Source organism: Amblyomma maculatum, chromosome 11 (assembly GCF_055883805.1).
Source record: "Amblyomma maculatum isolate TAMU_Amacu chromosome 11, ASM5588380v1, whole genome shotgun sequence".
In the NCBI taxonomy this organism is placed as follows: Eukaryota; Metazoa; Arthropoda; class Arachnida; order Ixodida; family Ixodidae; genus Amblyomma; species Amblyomma maculatum.
Window position 1 is genome coordinate 81926634 of NC_139354.1, and position 13412 is coordinate 81940045.

At 48.3% G+C, this 13412-nt stretch overlaps 1 protein-coding gene and 1 non-coding gene across 2 annotated transcripts in view; one reads left to right on the top strand and one right to left on the bottom strand.

Annotated features, from left to right (window-relative positions):
- Positions 1–661: 661 nt before the first annotated feature.
- On the top strand, positions 662–734 carry TRNAK-CUU (transfer RNA lysine (anticodon CUU)). The gene has a single exon. It is a non-coding gene; the product is annotated as a tRNA-Lys (tRNA).
- An 8694-nt stretch (positions 735–9428) lies between these two features.
- The window catches only part of LOC146174267 (uncharacterized), a 65460-nt gene continuing 61476 nt past the window's right edge, over positions 9429–13412 (bottom strand). The window contains exon 5 of the mRNA XM_084585365.1: positions 9429–9538. Within this exon, the coding sequence (XP_084441491.1) occupies positions 9429–9538 (110 nt within the window). The remainder of the gene's footprint in view (positions 9539–13412) is intronic.

Here is a 13412-nt window from a genome sequence, read left to right on the forward strand (position 1 = left end):
GAATTGCATAAGCCGAAAGGCTGTCGAACAAACTCGAATAATCCCCGATGGCAAGTGAATGCAGTTTTTTCGATGTCACTCTGGGCAATCGGTATCTGCAGAAAACCCCTGCTACAGTCCAGAGTAGTGAAGAATTTTGCTGGTCCAAACGTATACATGCCAGAGTCAACTGACGGAAAAGGGTATGAATCTCTGACTGTTACCGCGTTCAGCTGCCGATAGTCGACACATAAGCGTGCTGTGCCGTCTTTCTTAGGCGCAAGAACAACGGTAAACGCTCGAGGGCTCTTTGAGGGTCTTACTGCACCGGTAGCCACCATTTAATCAAGAGCGGCATCCAGGAGTCCACGCTTGTGGACGCTCAACGGCCTGGAGTTGAAACGGATCGGACGGGAGCTGCCGGTGTCAATCCTGTGCGTCAGCACGTTAGCTTTTCCAAGAGCCTCCGTGAACATGGAAGCGAAGGGCTCGAGTGTCGCCTGGATTCTGGATCTTTCCGTTTGTGACCCTGTGAAAGACTGCAGGACAGGGAGGACACCACTTTCTGCCACTCCAGCTGAGGGGGGGGTCAGCGACCAGAAGATTTGTGTGATGTTCTGTTATGTTTGTAATGAACTTGAGTGGTTCTGCAGTATTGCCGTACCGGTAGCTGCCTGTTTGGGGCCGGCTAGCTCAGTCGGTAGAGCATGAGACTCTTAATCTGAGGGTCGTGGGTTCGGGCCCCACGTTGGGCGCCAGATGAAGGCCTCACCTTCAAAAAACGGGTACGCGAGCCAAGGTCTCGCCCGACGAGTGACAAATCCAGTCTCTTAAAAAACACCGGTTTATTCCGGATAAACAAAAAAAGCGAAACAAAGAAACATGAGGCGCTACTGCGCTGTGAACAGGTTGTTCATGCGCGCAACAATAGAACACCAACGGAAAGCGGGGAGAATGTCAGGGCCTTACCGCGGCGAAACAAAACACACTGCGGAGCGAATAAAACGAGCAATGGGGCCAAAGCGCTAACGGCGCCACAAGAGAGATTGCTCCTCGCGAGACAGCAACTCACAGGAATACGCCTAGGCTGTTCCTGCACGCACTGCTTCCATCTTCGTGTCAGCAATCTTCTTTCAGTCGTCCGTGCACACCATGCTGGTCCATGACTCTCGCCGTTTGCCCGCGCCGGCTTCTCCGCCGGGGCAAAAAAGCCACGCGTTTGCTTCCGACGCGCTTATCTACCCTCCTCTGTCGCCGCTAACATCATGCCCCCAAGATTATCTGCTTGCTCATGAGCACTCGCGGCGCCCGTGCAAACACAATACAAATAGAAAGATGCGCGCGCGGTTTAAAACACCTAAAGGGGCTGCGGAGCCGCACAACAGTAATGTCAATTCTACGGGCAAATATCACATCCATTCGGGAATCTCTTCATTTTCTTTAATATAAAGATAGGTTGCAAAAAATTATGTGCGTATATTAAGACGTTTGCATAATTTAATAAAAATAGGTTTGCATTCAGTTTTCGAACGAACAAAACATTGTTTGCCCTCAACAGTCCGAAATTAAGCTATTGTGTCCAAAAATATCTTATATATCTCTTTATATGTGTTGAAGCAGGTATAATGCCCACCGTGTTACTATAAGAAGCATGTTCGAAACGCAACTCCTCAATTAAGTCGAGGTGTTACGCTGCTGTGATAAGCATGCGTCGGAGGACGTGCTAAGAGCCGTGACGGGCTACATGAGTATTTCAGCGTTCGTTGCGCTCTTAGATGACGTCTAATAGACAATGAGGTAGCATGGTTGGAGGTAAACAAGCAAAGCTTGCCTGTATGCCCTACCTCAGAAGCTTCGCGGAAACAATTTCTTAGGGAAACCCTTAGCTGATATCTCTCGATCTCACTAACAAAGTTCATAATATTAAGCACGTAGATCGATGAAGATGTACTTTTTAGGTTTAATTTTGCGACCACTAATTAGACATTCGTACCCCAATCTTTCAGCAGCTCTAGATTCAACTCCAGTGGTTATGGCAGTGCACTTCACTGTCCCCAACGGAGCTTGAATCTTTCGCACGATTGTTCGTTTCCTGCAAAAATCTTCAGATGTTGTGAGCAAAAGCACCAATCTTCGATTCGTATTTTGTTCAGTACTATGCAGCGATGTTCATATTTCCCATTGCTTGGAACAACACTAATAGCATATCCCCACTTTTTAACAAAGCAGCGATATCGAGAAAGCGTATGTGTTGGGCTTGTAGACCAAAACGCTTGCTGGCGTGCCCTCCGTGGATTGATATAGGACGGGTTCTAAGAACGCAGAGAAAGAGGTGCAAGGGCATGCCCAAAACAGCAGGTTTTGAACACAAAAAAGCTAGAAATATTTTTTGGTCACTTCAATATTAGCAACCATGCACAGGTACGCGTTTAAAGTCTTCAATGGCCGCACACAGTCGTTAGCAGTTAACGAAACTTTCTTTTCGCATTGCCTTTAGTCGTTTTGCGTCTCGCTTGGTTTGGTTCGTAATTCATAAATAATCCATAGAGCTCACCTAATGATGTATAATGTCCTGAGTATCTCCCATCTGTTGCCAGCGGTGATGAGGACCATCTGAAGGGAGCGAAATTAAGAAGTAGTATTTTCTCAATTCTCGTGTGACGCGAACACATTCCGGAAAAAAAGCGAGCAGTAACTCATATATTCTCAAAATCTGTGACAGAACTGCGATTAAATTTTAATAGGGGCTTAATTCTATTGGGAGCAGGATCACTTTTTGTAACAGCAACATACGAAAATGTTTTTACCGGCATGATTGTTCAATCAGTACCCCAGAGAACAGTTAGGCATTTCTAAAAGAGGTGCAGTAAGTGGTCTTCGGCAGCATATGGGTCTTTAACAACATGAATCGGGGAGCAAAGCTATTGTCAAGTATGGAAAAAAAGCTATTGTCAAAGGAGAAGAGATCTGAATAGAGCGTATGAAAATTAGCCACACCGGTGCAGTAGACAAACACCGCACACATAAGCAAAAATTGAACTTTAAATGGCTATTAGCGTCAATAAACATTTAATACCGGCCCGCATGTCTGAAGAGTAAAGATCTGTGATGCTGAAGCCATATCTTTTAGGCACTTCCCAGCCTGCAAATAATTTAAGAAGAATGGCTAAAGTTATATTTAAAACATTCCGCACATCACTGTACCCAAACGAATGAGATATGTCGTAGCCACCCCGCAGCAGATGATGGTAGATTCGTAATCCGAATAATGGCAAGTAGACGAAGTGGCTTTTCGTACACGTCCGCCGGTCGTTTATTTCCGGGCAGAGAAACAGCCGGCGAAGACAGTTTTCAGACATTTATAACCGCACACATGTATGATAACGAAAGCTATGTTATGCAGAGACAACACAACTGAAAAGACGTGCTCTTTTATGTGAAGCGGTGTAGTGACGTAATTACGGTATAACATTTCAGGCACTTAATTTTGTTCTGATTCATATCAGATTCATTCATATTTGGCAGCTATATGGTGTGACACTGCCTAGCCAGCTGAACCAAGGCATGGTTACACCACACGTTTGACATGAACTAAACCTTGGCACCACATGGAAGTCCGTCAGTGACGCCTTGAGAACGGATAGCGCTCCAGAAGTGACAAGGAGGAAGAACCTTGCCACAGGAGCATCTGTTCGGCATGCCGTTGTCCCACTGGCCGCTTCGGGGGTTCGACAACGGCTGGCGTCACATTTGCTATTCAACTGTGACACGAGCGAGTGACTTCTGACTTCTGACCTTCGCTGGTCTCGAACGCTAGAGGGGACCTGGGGTTCCAACCCCAGCATTAGTGCTAGAATCTTTAGCCAACTTTGCGCATCAAACCCTCTTCATTCTCTCTCTGAAAATACTGGCATCGTTGCGCTACAATGACGTCACACATCTTCCGGTATCACTTCATGCGGACTTGGTTTGGTTTTTGGTTTTTGTGGGGTTTAACGTCCCAAAGCGACTCAGGCTATGAGAGACGCCGTAGTGGAAGACTCCGGAAATTTCGACCACCTGGGGCTCATTAGCCTGCACTGACAACGCACAGCACACGGGCGCCTTGCTTGTCGCCTCCATCGAAAAGCGGCCGCCCAGGCCGGGAGTAGAACCCGCATTCTTGGGAACAGTAGTCGAGCGCCGTAACCACTGCGCCACCCCGGCGAGACTCATGCGGACTTCAGTGACAGCTCCTGATCACATGAATTTGCCTGATGGGGTATATTTAAACTACTTGGGTAATGGGGTAATTTAAACTACCCCACGCTCCCGCCGCCTCCAAATTCAGATTCGGAAGGATTTTCGTCCCTGTGCAGTATGGTTCCAAGGCAAGATCGACGCTGCCGATCTTGCTGCGTACACATGACCACCGCATAAATTCTACTTCAACCACATCCGGTATGTTGGCACCCTCGTTGACGCAACATTTGCCTTTCTAGTATTACTTTGATGGTCTCGTTGGCCACACTATAAAATATTTTCAAGGTAAATACACAACGACGAGTAGGTGTACAACTCTTGTCACCTCTCCTCGTTCTCTCGAGCACAGGTCCTACGTGGCCAATGGATGAAGACATCGCAGCCGCGTATTGTGGGACACCCTCCCATACCGTAAAACTAAACGATGGTAATATATGATCGGTTTTACCACTATTACGCGTGAAATAACTGTCTCATGTGGTTTTTTTTACTTTTATGTTGATTTCTTTCAGACGTGGTATAAAATACCAAATTATTTTCTCTTGCTTTTCCCAAGGGAGCAGATATTGACAAAAATAACTTTGCATACCTTTATTTTTTATGCTTGACATAAATACAAACAGCAAAATCACATCTTAAACTTCCTGCTTGCTGTTCTAGAGAGCAATTCATTACTGGTCTACAAGAGCTACAAGGAGCAGCAGTGTTTTCCATGTTTAAAGACCTAGCTGTTCCAGTAGGTGCCATTTAATGGCATGCTTTATTTTGACTGTTTCCCACGCCGCTGATGCAATTACAGTCATTTTTATATTCATACCAACCAAGAGGATACCGCGTCCAAAATATACAGCAGGTTTGGTGGGATGGAGGAGGGTAGGCTCAGCGACTCAGGCTATGCAAGACGCTTTGCTGGAGAACTCAGGAACTTTTGACCACTCGGGGTTTTTTAGCGTGCGCTGAACTCTTACAGCACACGGGCGCCTTGGATTTCGTCTTCACAGAAAGGCAATTTATTAGCAATCAATTTTCATAACGCCCACATTAAACGCAAGGACCAAAAGTAACAAAAAAGTCCTACAAGAGCTCACGAAAAGCCCAAAAGATTTCCCGAAAGCGTGTTTTATGAGCACAAGTTCTTATAAGAAGCGGATTAGGTGAAGTATGTTGATTTTTTAACGCTCTTTACTCGCATCAAGAAGGGCTTTCGGTTCAAAGCTATATTTTAGAGCTACGGTACCGCTAAACATGCGATAGTCCTTCCTACAGACAACATATCTGCTCCCTCAGGAACCGTTTACTTCTCCCCCAACGCTATTTAATCACCCCTTTTTTGTATTTACTCTTGCACATTATCCACTATGCACAACTGCATCTGCCACTGATCCGAAGTATGAAAATATAAAAATTTCTACTCACATTTCATGCCTGTTGTAAGGCTCTTTATTAAGCCTTAGCTTCTGGAGATAATTATTTTCTTGAAAGGCGAAAGAATGCAGCACAATAGAGTCATCGTCTGGCAGGCTCACCTATTGGTGTAGGGATATATGTTACTTCAGCAATGGCACTCAAAAATACGTCCATATATAAAATGTGAAAATGTATCTAAATTCTTCAGCAAGGTTTCTTGAATGCACGAAAAAACTGCACCATGACGTGCTCTTAACCTGCGCTACAAAACAATTACTCCTATGATGACGGCTGAAACTCACGCAGCAAAAGGAAGGATTGTGCCAAGAAAGTTGTGGGATAAGGGCGCAATGAATATGGCCACTGAAACTGGCGTCAACTCCATCAGTTTGTGCGGATTGAGACCACATATTGTTCGGTATTATATTTGTTTGAAATATATGTCGATAAATCTTTAATCAAAATTCTTCAATGTCGTCTCCTGAAGTACAAAAATTAGGTTAATAATATAACGAAAAAGGTGAATTTTGCCCAGCTCACAAGTCCAACGATAGTGTCGTGCGCTCGCCGAGACCCATGATAAAAATGGAGCGAAAAAAAAAGAAAATCACAAGCAAGACGCCGGATCCATGCGTTTCCAAGCGCTCTCTACGCACGCCTACAAGCCAAACTACTAATCTTATCGATATCCTTCGCCGTGAAGTACCGCCAGTAGGAAATATTAAGCTGAGGGATCTAAACTATCGATAGAAACTCCCAAACAGCAAGACTTACAAGCGACGATGCCGGACGGCGGAAAACGCAGTGCTACAAGAACAACAATAAGGAAACAATTTGTCGTATCCACGACTTAATAGAATAATAATAATAACAAATAATATTAATTAGTGCACAGTAAAGGAAAGGCGTAGTATCTGTCACACGTGCTTCTGTGGTCACCTGAACCGCGCCGTAAGGGAAGCAAAGAAGGTGGGAATTAAATTGGAAAGAGAGAAAGAGGAGCCGTATTGGTGGGCTACGGAGTAATTTCGACCACCTGGGGATATTTAAAGTGCGCTGACATTGCACAACACACGGACGCCTCTTCGTTTCGCCTCCATCGAAACGCAGCCGCCGCGATCGGGGTCGAACGCGGATACCACAGTAGTAGGGCATCTAACCCTGCACCACCCCGGCGGCGCCCACGACTTCTACTGCTTTCGTTTTTTATACCCTGGCTTAGCTGAGTTTCGCCGCTGTCAGTTTACATGCCTAACTCAGGTAAACGTTTTATACTATCCGTGATCCGTGTAGTGGGCTTCGTTGCTTGCTCCAAGGTGCGCAAATCAGATGACCTCGCAGTATTCATGCGCCGGGTTGTTGTTGCATCATAGTTTTCCGATTTTAAGGGAGTTTTGTTGTTGTTCTTCCTTCCTTTTCGTTAAGTAGATAAAAATTGTGGCATTCGCTGACTAGCGGCCTGGGGTCGATACAGCTGCAGTTTTCTGTCGGCAAAAGGTTTTTCTCGCCAACTCGACCATTGCAAATCTGGTGGCTATCCACCTGGTTATGGAAGACCTGGAGGGTGGCCCTGCTCAACGTAATGAGGCAGTCCTGACCGAACCCAGCATGGCCAAGCAGGTCCTCCGGGTCACAACACCCTTTTCCAATTGTCTGCAAACTGGATGCGAAGCTCAAAACGCTCAGCTCACTGACCCTTCACATCAAATTTGCAAGCCTAGTCCCCTGCCCCTCTATTTTTTTATGGTGCAGCACAGGTGTTCAAGCATTAACTAATGCTACGCCTTTTCTTATAATCCAGTTTGCAATTCTTCAAAATTCCATTCACTGGCGCCACATTGACGTCTATATGGGATAAAGTTTTCATATGAACGCACATGCAGCTTTATCGCGCAATAGTGCTAGCTGGGCTTGGGTGGCAAGTATTTGAAACCAGCCCTTGGAGTAACTTTTGAAATCTAGAGATCAAGCCCTGCGGCAAACTGAACAACCAGCTGAGCAATCAGTCCACACTGGGACATGCCCAGCTTCGCTAATTTGACCAAACTCTTTACTACACAGAATAGTTCCTGCTCACTAATTCAAGATTGACAAAAAGGGAATATTAAAAGCTTCAGTGCACAACATAAATATACAAAACTCCTTCCGGAAAGCTTTTGAACGCTGTTCCTCTGCAGATCTATTATTTATCAGGACCATTTGTAATGCCTGTCATCTTTATAGAAAACCGTGCTAGCATCAAACCTGTTTTAGGTGCTGACTAATCATCCACCCCGCATTGTAGTTTCTTGTGCTGTTGCCGATTTTTATTTTCTTTTGCAGGCCACAGGATAACCGGCTTCTTGCTAAGAAATGCATCCGAAGAAACATTTTTTCACTCCTTAGCCTACTTTCTTCTCCTTAACCTTCCTCCCTCCACCTCCCTCGCTTTAGTTCTTCGGAAGCAAAAAACGTATTTAAACCCTGCCAGTGATGATCGCCCTTCCCAGATGAAGACAAGTCTAATTGCCGAAATATTGGCTTGACTTGCGAACTGAGGCTCCCTCATATACCCTTGTCAGTGACCCCGCCAGGGTCGCACAGTAGTTAAGGCGCTCGACTACTGCTCCCAGGGATGCAGGATCGAATCCCGGCCTCGGCGGCTGCTTTTCACTGGAGGCGAAAAGCAAGGCGCCCGTGTGCTGTGTGATGTCAGTGCACGTTAAAAAACCCCAGGGGGTCGAAATTTCCGGAGTTCTCCACTACGGCGTCTCTCATAGTCTGAGTTGCTTTGGGTCGTTGAACCACACAAAGCGAACCAAACCAAACCTTGTTCAGTGCTTTTTGATACCGTGTAGCCTTCTCTCTCTCGTTCTACCCTGGATACGTAACTATGAGGGTATCACGTGATAAGTTCACGTGACAGTCAAGTTCCATGAGAACATCATGTGGCTATTTGAACACCACGTGAAAGGGCCGACGCCCTACCACCATTCCAATTTACAGCAGCACTGCAACGAAAGCGCTCAAGCGACGCCAAGTGATATCAGCGAAAAGTATCATCTTATACCACAGCTGCAGGAACACTGCAACAAATGCGCGTAGGGAATGTAAATTTCCCCTGTAAGTATGGGCGCTGAACTTGATAGCAAATCCTACAAAGACCACGCAGTGCACTGTGTGCAGTAACAACGCACACTCCTTCGCATTTCTTCACTGCAGATTCTGCAGTGTTTTCAGATGTTTTTCTTCGGAGACCTGCATGCATATAGCAATGACCTCTACTACTCCAATGCCGCACTCGGCTGGATGCGCCGATGTGATACCCTGTGAATAGGAGATGGTGTAATAACTGATTCGCTTAACGTTCGCCGGCTCCGCAGCTGCAGTACGAGGCTAAGAGACGGCATTACTCTTGCTTCGCCGTGGGCCTCTCCAGTTTCGCCTTGGATGAAGCGCCCGCCTGCCTGAGTGCGTAAACTCGTCGGCATCGTCGTCGCGACGCGTTCGATTCTTCAGCTATATATAGTTACGACTCGGGTAGTTAAACCTCACTAATGTTTGTTTTTTGTTAGCCAACCTGGAAATGCTTAGCGCCTTTTACACTTATCTTACAGTGAGGGTAACTTACATTTCTGACGAATTCTTTTAGCGCCACAGTACAGCTCCGTTTTTATTGCATGTTATGTCTGCTGCATTGTGAGTGCGTTCGAAGGACGCTAGAAATTCAGCATTTCTACACATTACTAATACACTTTCTGCACGATTGAGTCAAAACAGGTCGAGAGAATTACTATTGTGTAGAAGGTTATGAGGTCACACTACCAACAGTCGGCCGGGTAGGCGAGCTCCTGTGCCAACTGCACGTAGGCGTTACTCGTACCCGACATGTGTTTCAAAGCCGTGGCGCAGAGCCGCAGCCGCGGCAGGTCTAGACGGAATAGGCAACGACCGGGCACGCCAGGTAACAATTTACTAACCGTTCCCAAGGACGCGGGATCGAATCCCAGCCTCGGCGGCAGCTTTTCGATGGAGGCGAAAAGCAAGGCGCCCGTGTGCTGTGCGATATCAGCGCACGTTAAAGAACCCCAGGTGGTCGAAATTTCCGGAGTCCTCCACTACGGCGTCTCTCATAGCCTAAGTCACTTTGGGACGTTAAACCCCACAAACCAACCAACAATTTACTAACCATAACGTAAGGCAACAACACATACTGCGGAAGAATGTTCTATCCAATAACGTAAGATTTCGGGTGGCTCACAGGGTCATCGTAGTTGTCGGCAGGAGGGAAGGTCAGGCTGGTATGTCTAGGGCCTCCATGTGTAGGTGAGGCAGAAGATAGCTTGCCTATCACGAGCCCCCAGGTTTTATCCCTCTCGGTATTGAATACCGAGAAGTTATCGGTTCCTTCTCGGGCCCAGACAGCGAGAAGCAAGTAGTTCATCCTCGTGTTTGAAATGCACCCTTCACTAAGTGACCAGCGCGATGGTGTAGCGTCGCAGCATTGTATGGGGAGCGAGGGAAGCGCTAAGTCTCTCCCAACCTCTGCTGATGAGCGCGCGTCGTCTCGTGACTCTGCCGCGCTCGTCGCTGGCTAGGGATGATATTGGGATATGCATGTATCCCCACATCTTCCCTTCCATAAGAAGCCTCCCGAACGCAGAACCGGGCAAACCGGAAATTAACATTCTCCAGCCCCCGAGGTTCACCTTGCGATGTCATGTGGCTGTTGTTGGTGCCTTCGTTGACGGCCGCGACACGCCTCCGCCGTTCGACCGCTCCAGACTTGATCTCCCACCAGATGACGATGGATGAAGGGGTCTTGACCGGGAATCAGCTTCCACAATAAGCTCGACGGCGCCTTTAAGACGAACCTGAACGCCCTGTTTTCGTATCGGTTATTGTTGCCTTGGGACCAGGTCCGTGACCGAGCCTTCCTATGGTGCTGTGTCAGCTGGCTTCAGGACCGAGGCCACGGGCGGCGGCATCGCCTCCATGACGCTACTTAATTTTCCGGCCAGGCCCCAGGGTTTGCATCGGCAATAGGCCTGCAGCTACGTTTGCGACCTAGGATTGGCCAGCTTGATGTGGTGGCTGCGACGCTGTTCGTCAAAGCGGCCGGACGTGCTCACGCTGGCAGCGGCGTCGCCAGGTCAGCTGGTGGGCCACTCCTATGCGGCGTGGCTTACAGATAAACCGGCCAAGCATCTCGAGGTGGCAGCTGGTTGTCTTGTCCGGGGTGTGGCGTCCAGCAGCGGCTCCCTGACGATGCGGTGCGGTGGCTGTTTTTCGGTAGCGAACGACGTCGTTTGAATGTGCCCTGCTTTTTTTCCATCTACTCTGAAAAGATCAACACAGATGTAATGAACCAACTTCCACAGCGCGCGCTGCGTATAGCGGCCCAAACCTCACGACTATCATGAGGATTATCGCAAGTCAGTCTTGCGTTAATAAATGACGAGAACGGCCCGTCTGCTCATGCAAAAACTGAGACTGTCCGCCAGCTCACGTCCTCGCTCTAGGCTGCGCAGGGAGATTCTATTTCTGCCTTCGGCGCAAGTTATAGCGGGATGCAGTGTTCGCCGGTTGATCGCAGCGTTCGTTTTCTGACTGGCGCGATTCGGGCTGCGTCTTCTACCCACCCATCTCGTTGCACATAGCGTTTCAGGTCGCATACGTGCAAGGATCCGCCTGTCACTTTCAACCGCAAGAGTTCGAGTCTGTAAACGAGCAAAGAATTCTTTTCTCGCACGTGAACAATCCCGATTCATGTCGGTGCCAACAAAGCCGCAAACAGTTTGCTAGCGTCGCTGAGGACATGTTGGCGCCGAAGCACCAGGATGCCCACTTCTTAGTGAACTCGATGCAAGCGTACGTACTCTGCTTTCTGCTGCGCCCTAGCAGTGGTCAGTTTGCGGTGAGCCTTGCGTAAGGCCGATGAAGCGACTGGCGTCTTCCTGCTGTCCGTTAGAACCCGATCCATCGAATTTAGCAGCTCTCTACCCAGATTGAGAGAAGACGGCGAATACCCAGTAGCTCGGTTAGTAGTCGACTGCAAAGCGAACGTGATATCCGACAGATAGGAGTCCCAATCTTTCTGCCGCGACAAGTATGTACTCGATGTTGCGGTTGGCGCTTTCCATGTGGTTCGACTGATCATAATAGGTGGTCGTTTTCTAATGTCTTATGCCAAGTGCATCGCACGAATCTTCATCGTTTTTCAAGCTTTATGCCAACTGCACCGCACGAACCTACGAACACCCTCGCAGTAAAATAGGACGCCTTGTCCGTGATAAATTGCTCTGGGAAACCGAACCAGGTGAATACTTCTATCAGCTTTTAAATGATCACTCGTGTCCTCAGCTTTCGAAGGGGAAAAAGCTCTACCCATTTGCTGAAATGATCTGTGATCACCATAAAAATTGAATCCTACTCGGTGTCATGGGGCGCGGTCCCATGATGTGGTCCGCCGCGATTTGCCAAGGAGTCTAGCTGTTAGTTGGCTGCATGAGGCCGGGTGGCCATACGCCTCGTGACTTCACGCTTTAGCACACATGACATGTTCGGGCGTAAAGGGTTACATCCCATTTCATGCCAGGCCATATAGCAAAGCAACTCAACATTGTAAGTCTTTGGGCTGCTAGCATACCCGGCGACGCACGAGTCGCGAAATTAGCTCAAACGTGCCACTTTTAACACTATCACAACCTTGAAAGCCTCACTTGTATCGTTCTCGGAGGGGACATACATCAGCAGGACGCCGACAGTCTAGCCGACGGAGCTTTCTCCTGAGCTTCGAGCAGCTCCTTTCTGCTGAACACGATCCCACGGAACTCGCGTAGTTCACGTGGTTCACATTCTCGCCCGAATAGGTGGTTGGTCCGCCTACCTTACGTAGACGACTGCTCGGGTATGTTCCTCACTCTCGCTCGCTGTCGGATGGTCGGTTGCGTGGCTTCCTCTCTCTCAAATGGCGCTCGCGAGAGTGCGTCGGCCACATCGTTGTTTTTCCCCTTTCTATAGCACACGGTGAAGTCCTAACACTGCAGTAATAGGGCCGAACGCAACAGGCGGCCGCTCTGCTCGCTGATGAGTGCCATGTGATCTGTCTAGATCACAAATTCCCCGCCTTCGGCATAGTAGTCGAACTTCCGCAGAGCAAAAACTATCTCGAGACATTCCTTCTCTGTCACCACCAACTTCCTCTATGCCGGCGTCAGCGAACGGCTCGCAATGATACCGGATAATGAACGCCCCTCTGGCGCCCAGCGTGGGTCATTCTCTTAGAGCATTGGGCGACTGTTCGGTTCAAGAGACGTTGGTTGTCCGGACATATGAAGTGCTAGGCCTAGAGGGAATTATGATCGCTAGGCGCTGCGGTATGCTTTCTTGAGCGCGCTGTGATTTCCGCTACTTCATGTTTGAGCTTTTCGACATGCGCAGCGCATTTTTTGTACCTTTTGGAGAACTTCCTTCAGCTTAGAACAACGTGGGAGACTTCAAAGGAGCGCGATGCCTAGCGCCTGCGGAGTTGCCGGACTGAAGGGAGTGAGTACGGAATCCGCGTGAACGGTCCCAATTTTCCTGTGCATACTTTCTTTTCAGTCTGTTTAGCGACTTCGGGAGGGAGCCGAGTGGCCTGGGGACACGGGTGCCACTAAAAGCTTGCTGGTATTGCAGCTCGGCACCGGGCGTTCCGACACTATCCTGGACGGTGGGCGTCGACCGCAAATCTGCTTCGTGAGATGAGCCAAGTAGGACTATCCCATCAAGCCGATGTCTCTTCGCGGCTGTATGCGCATAAT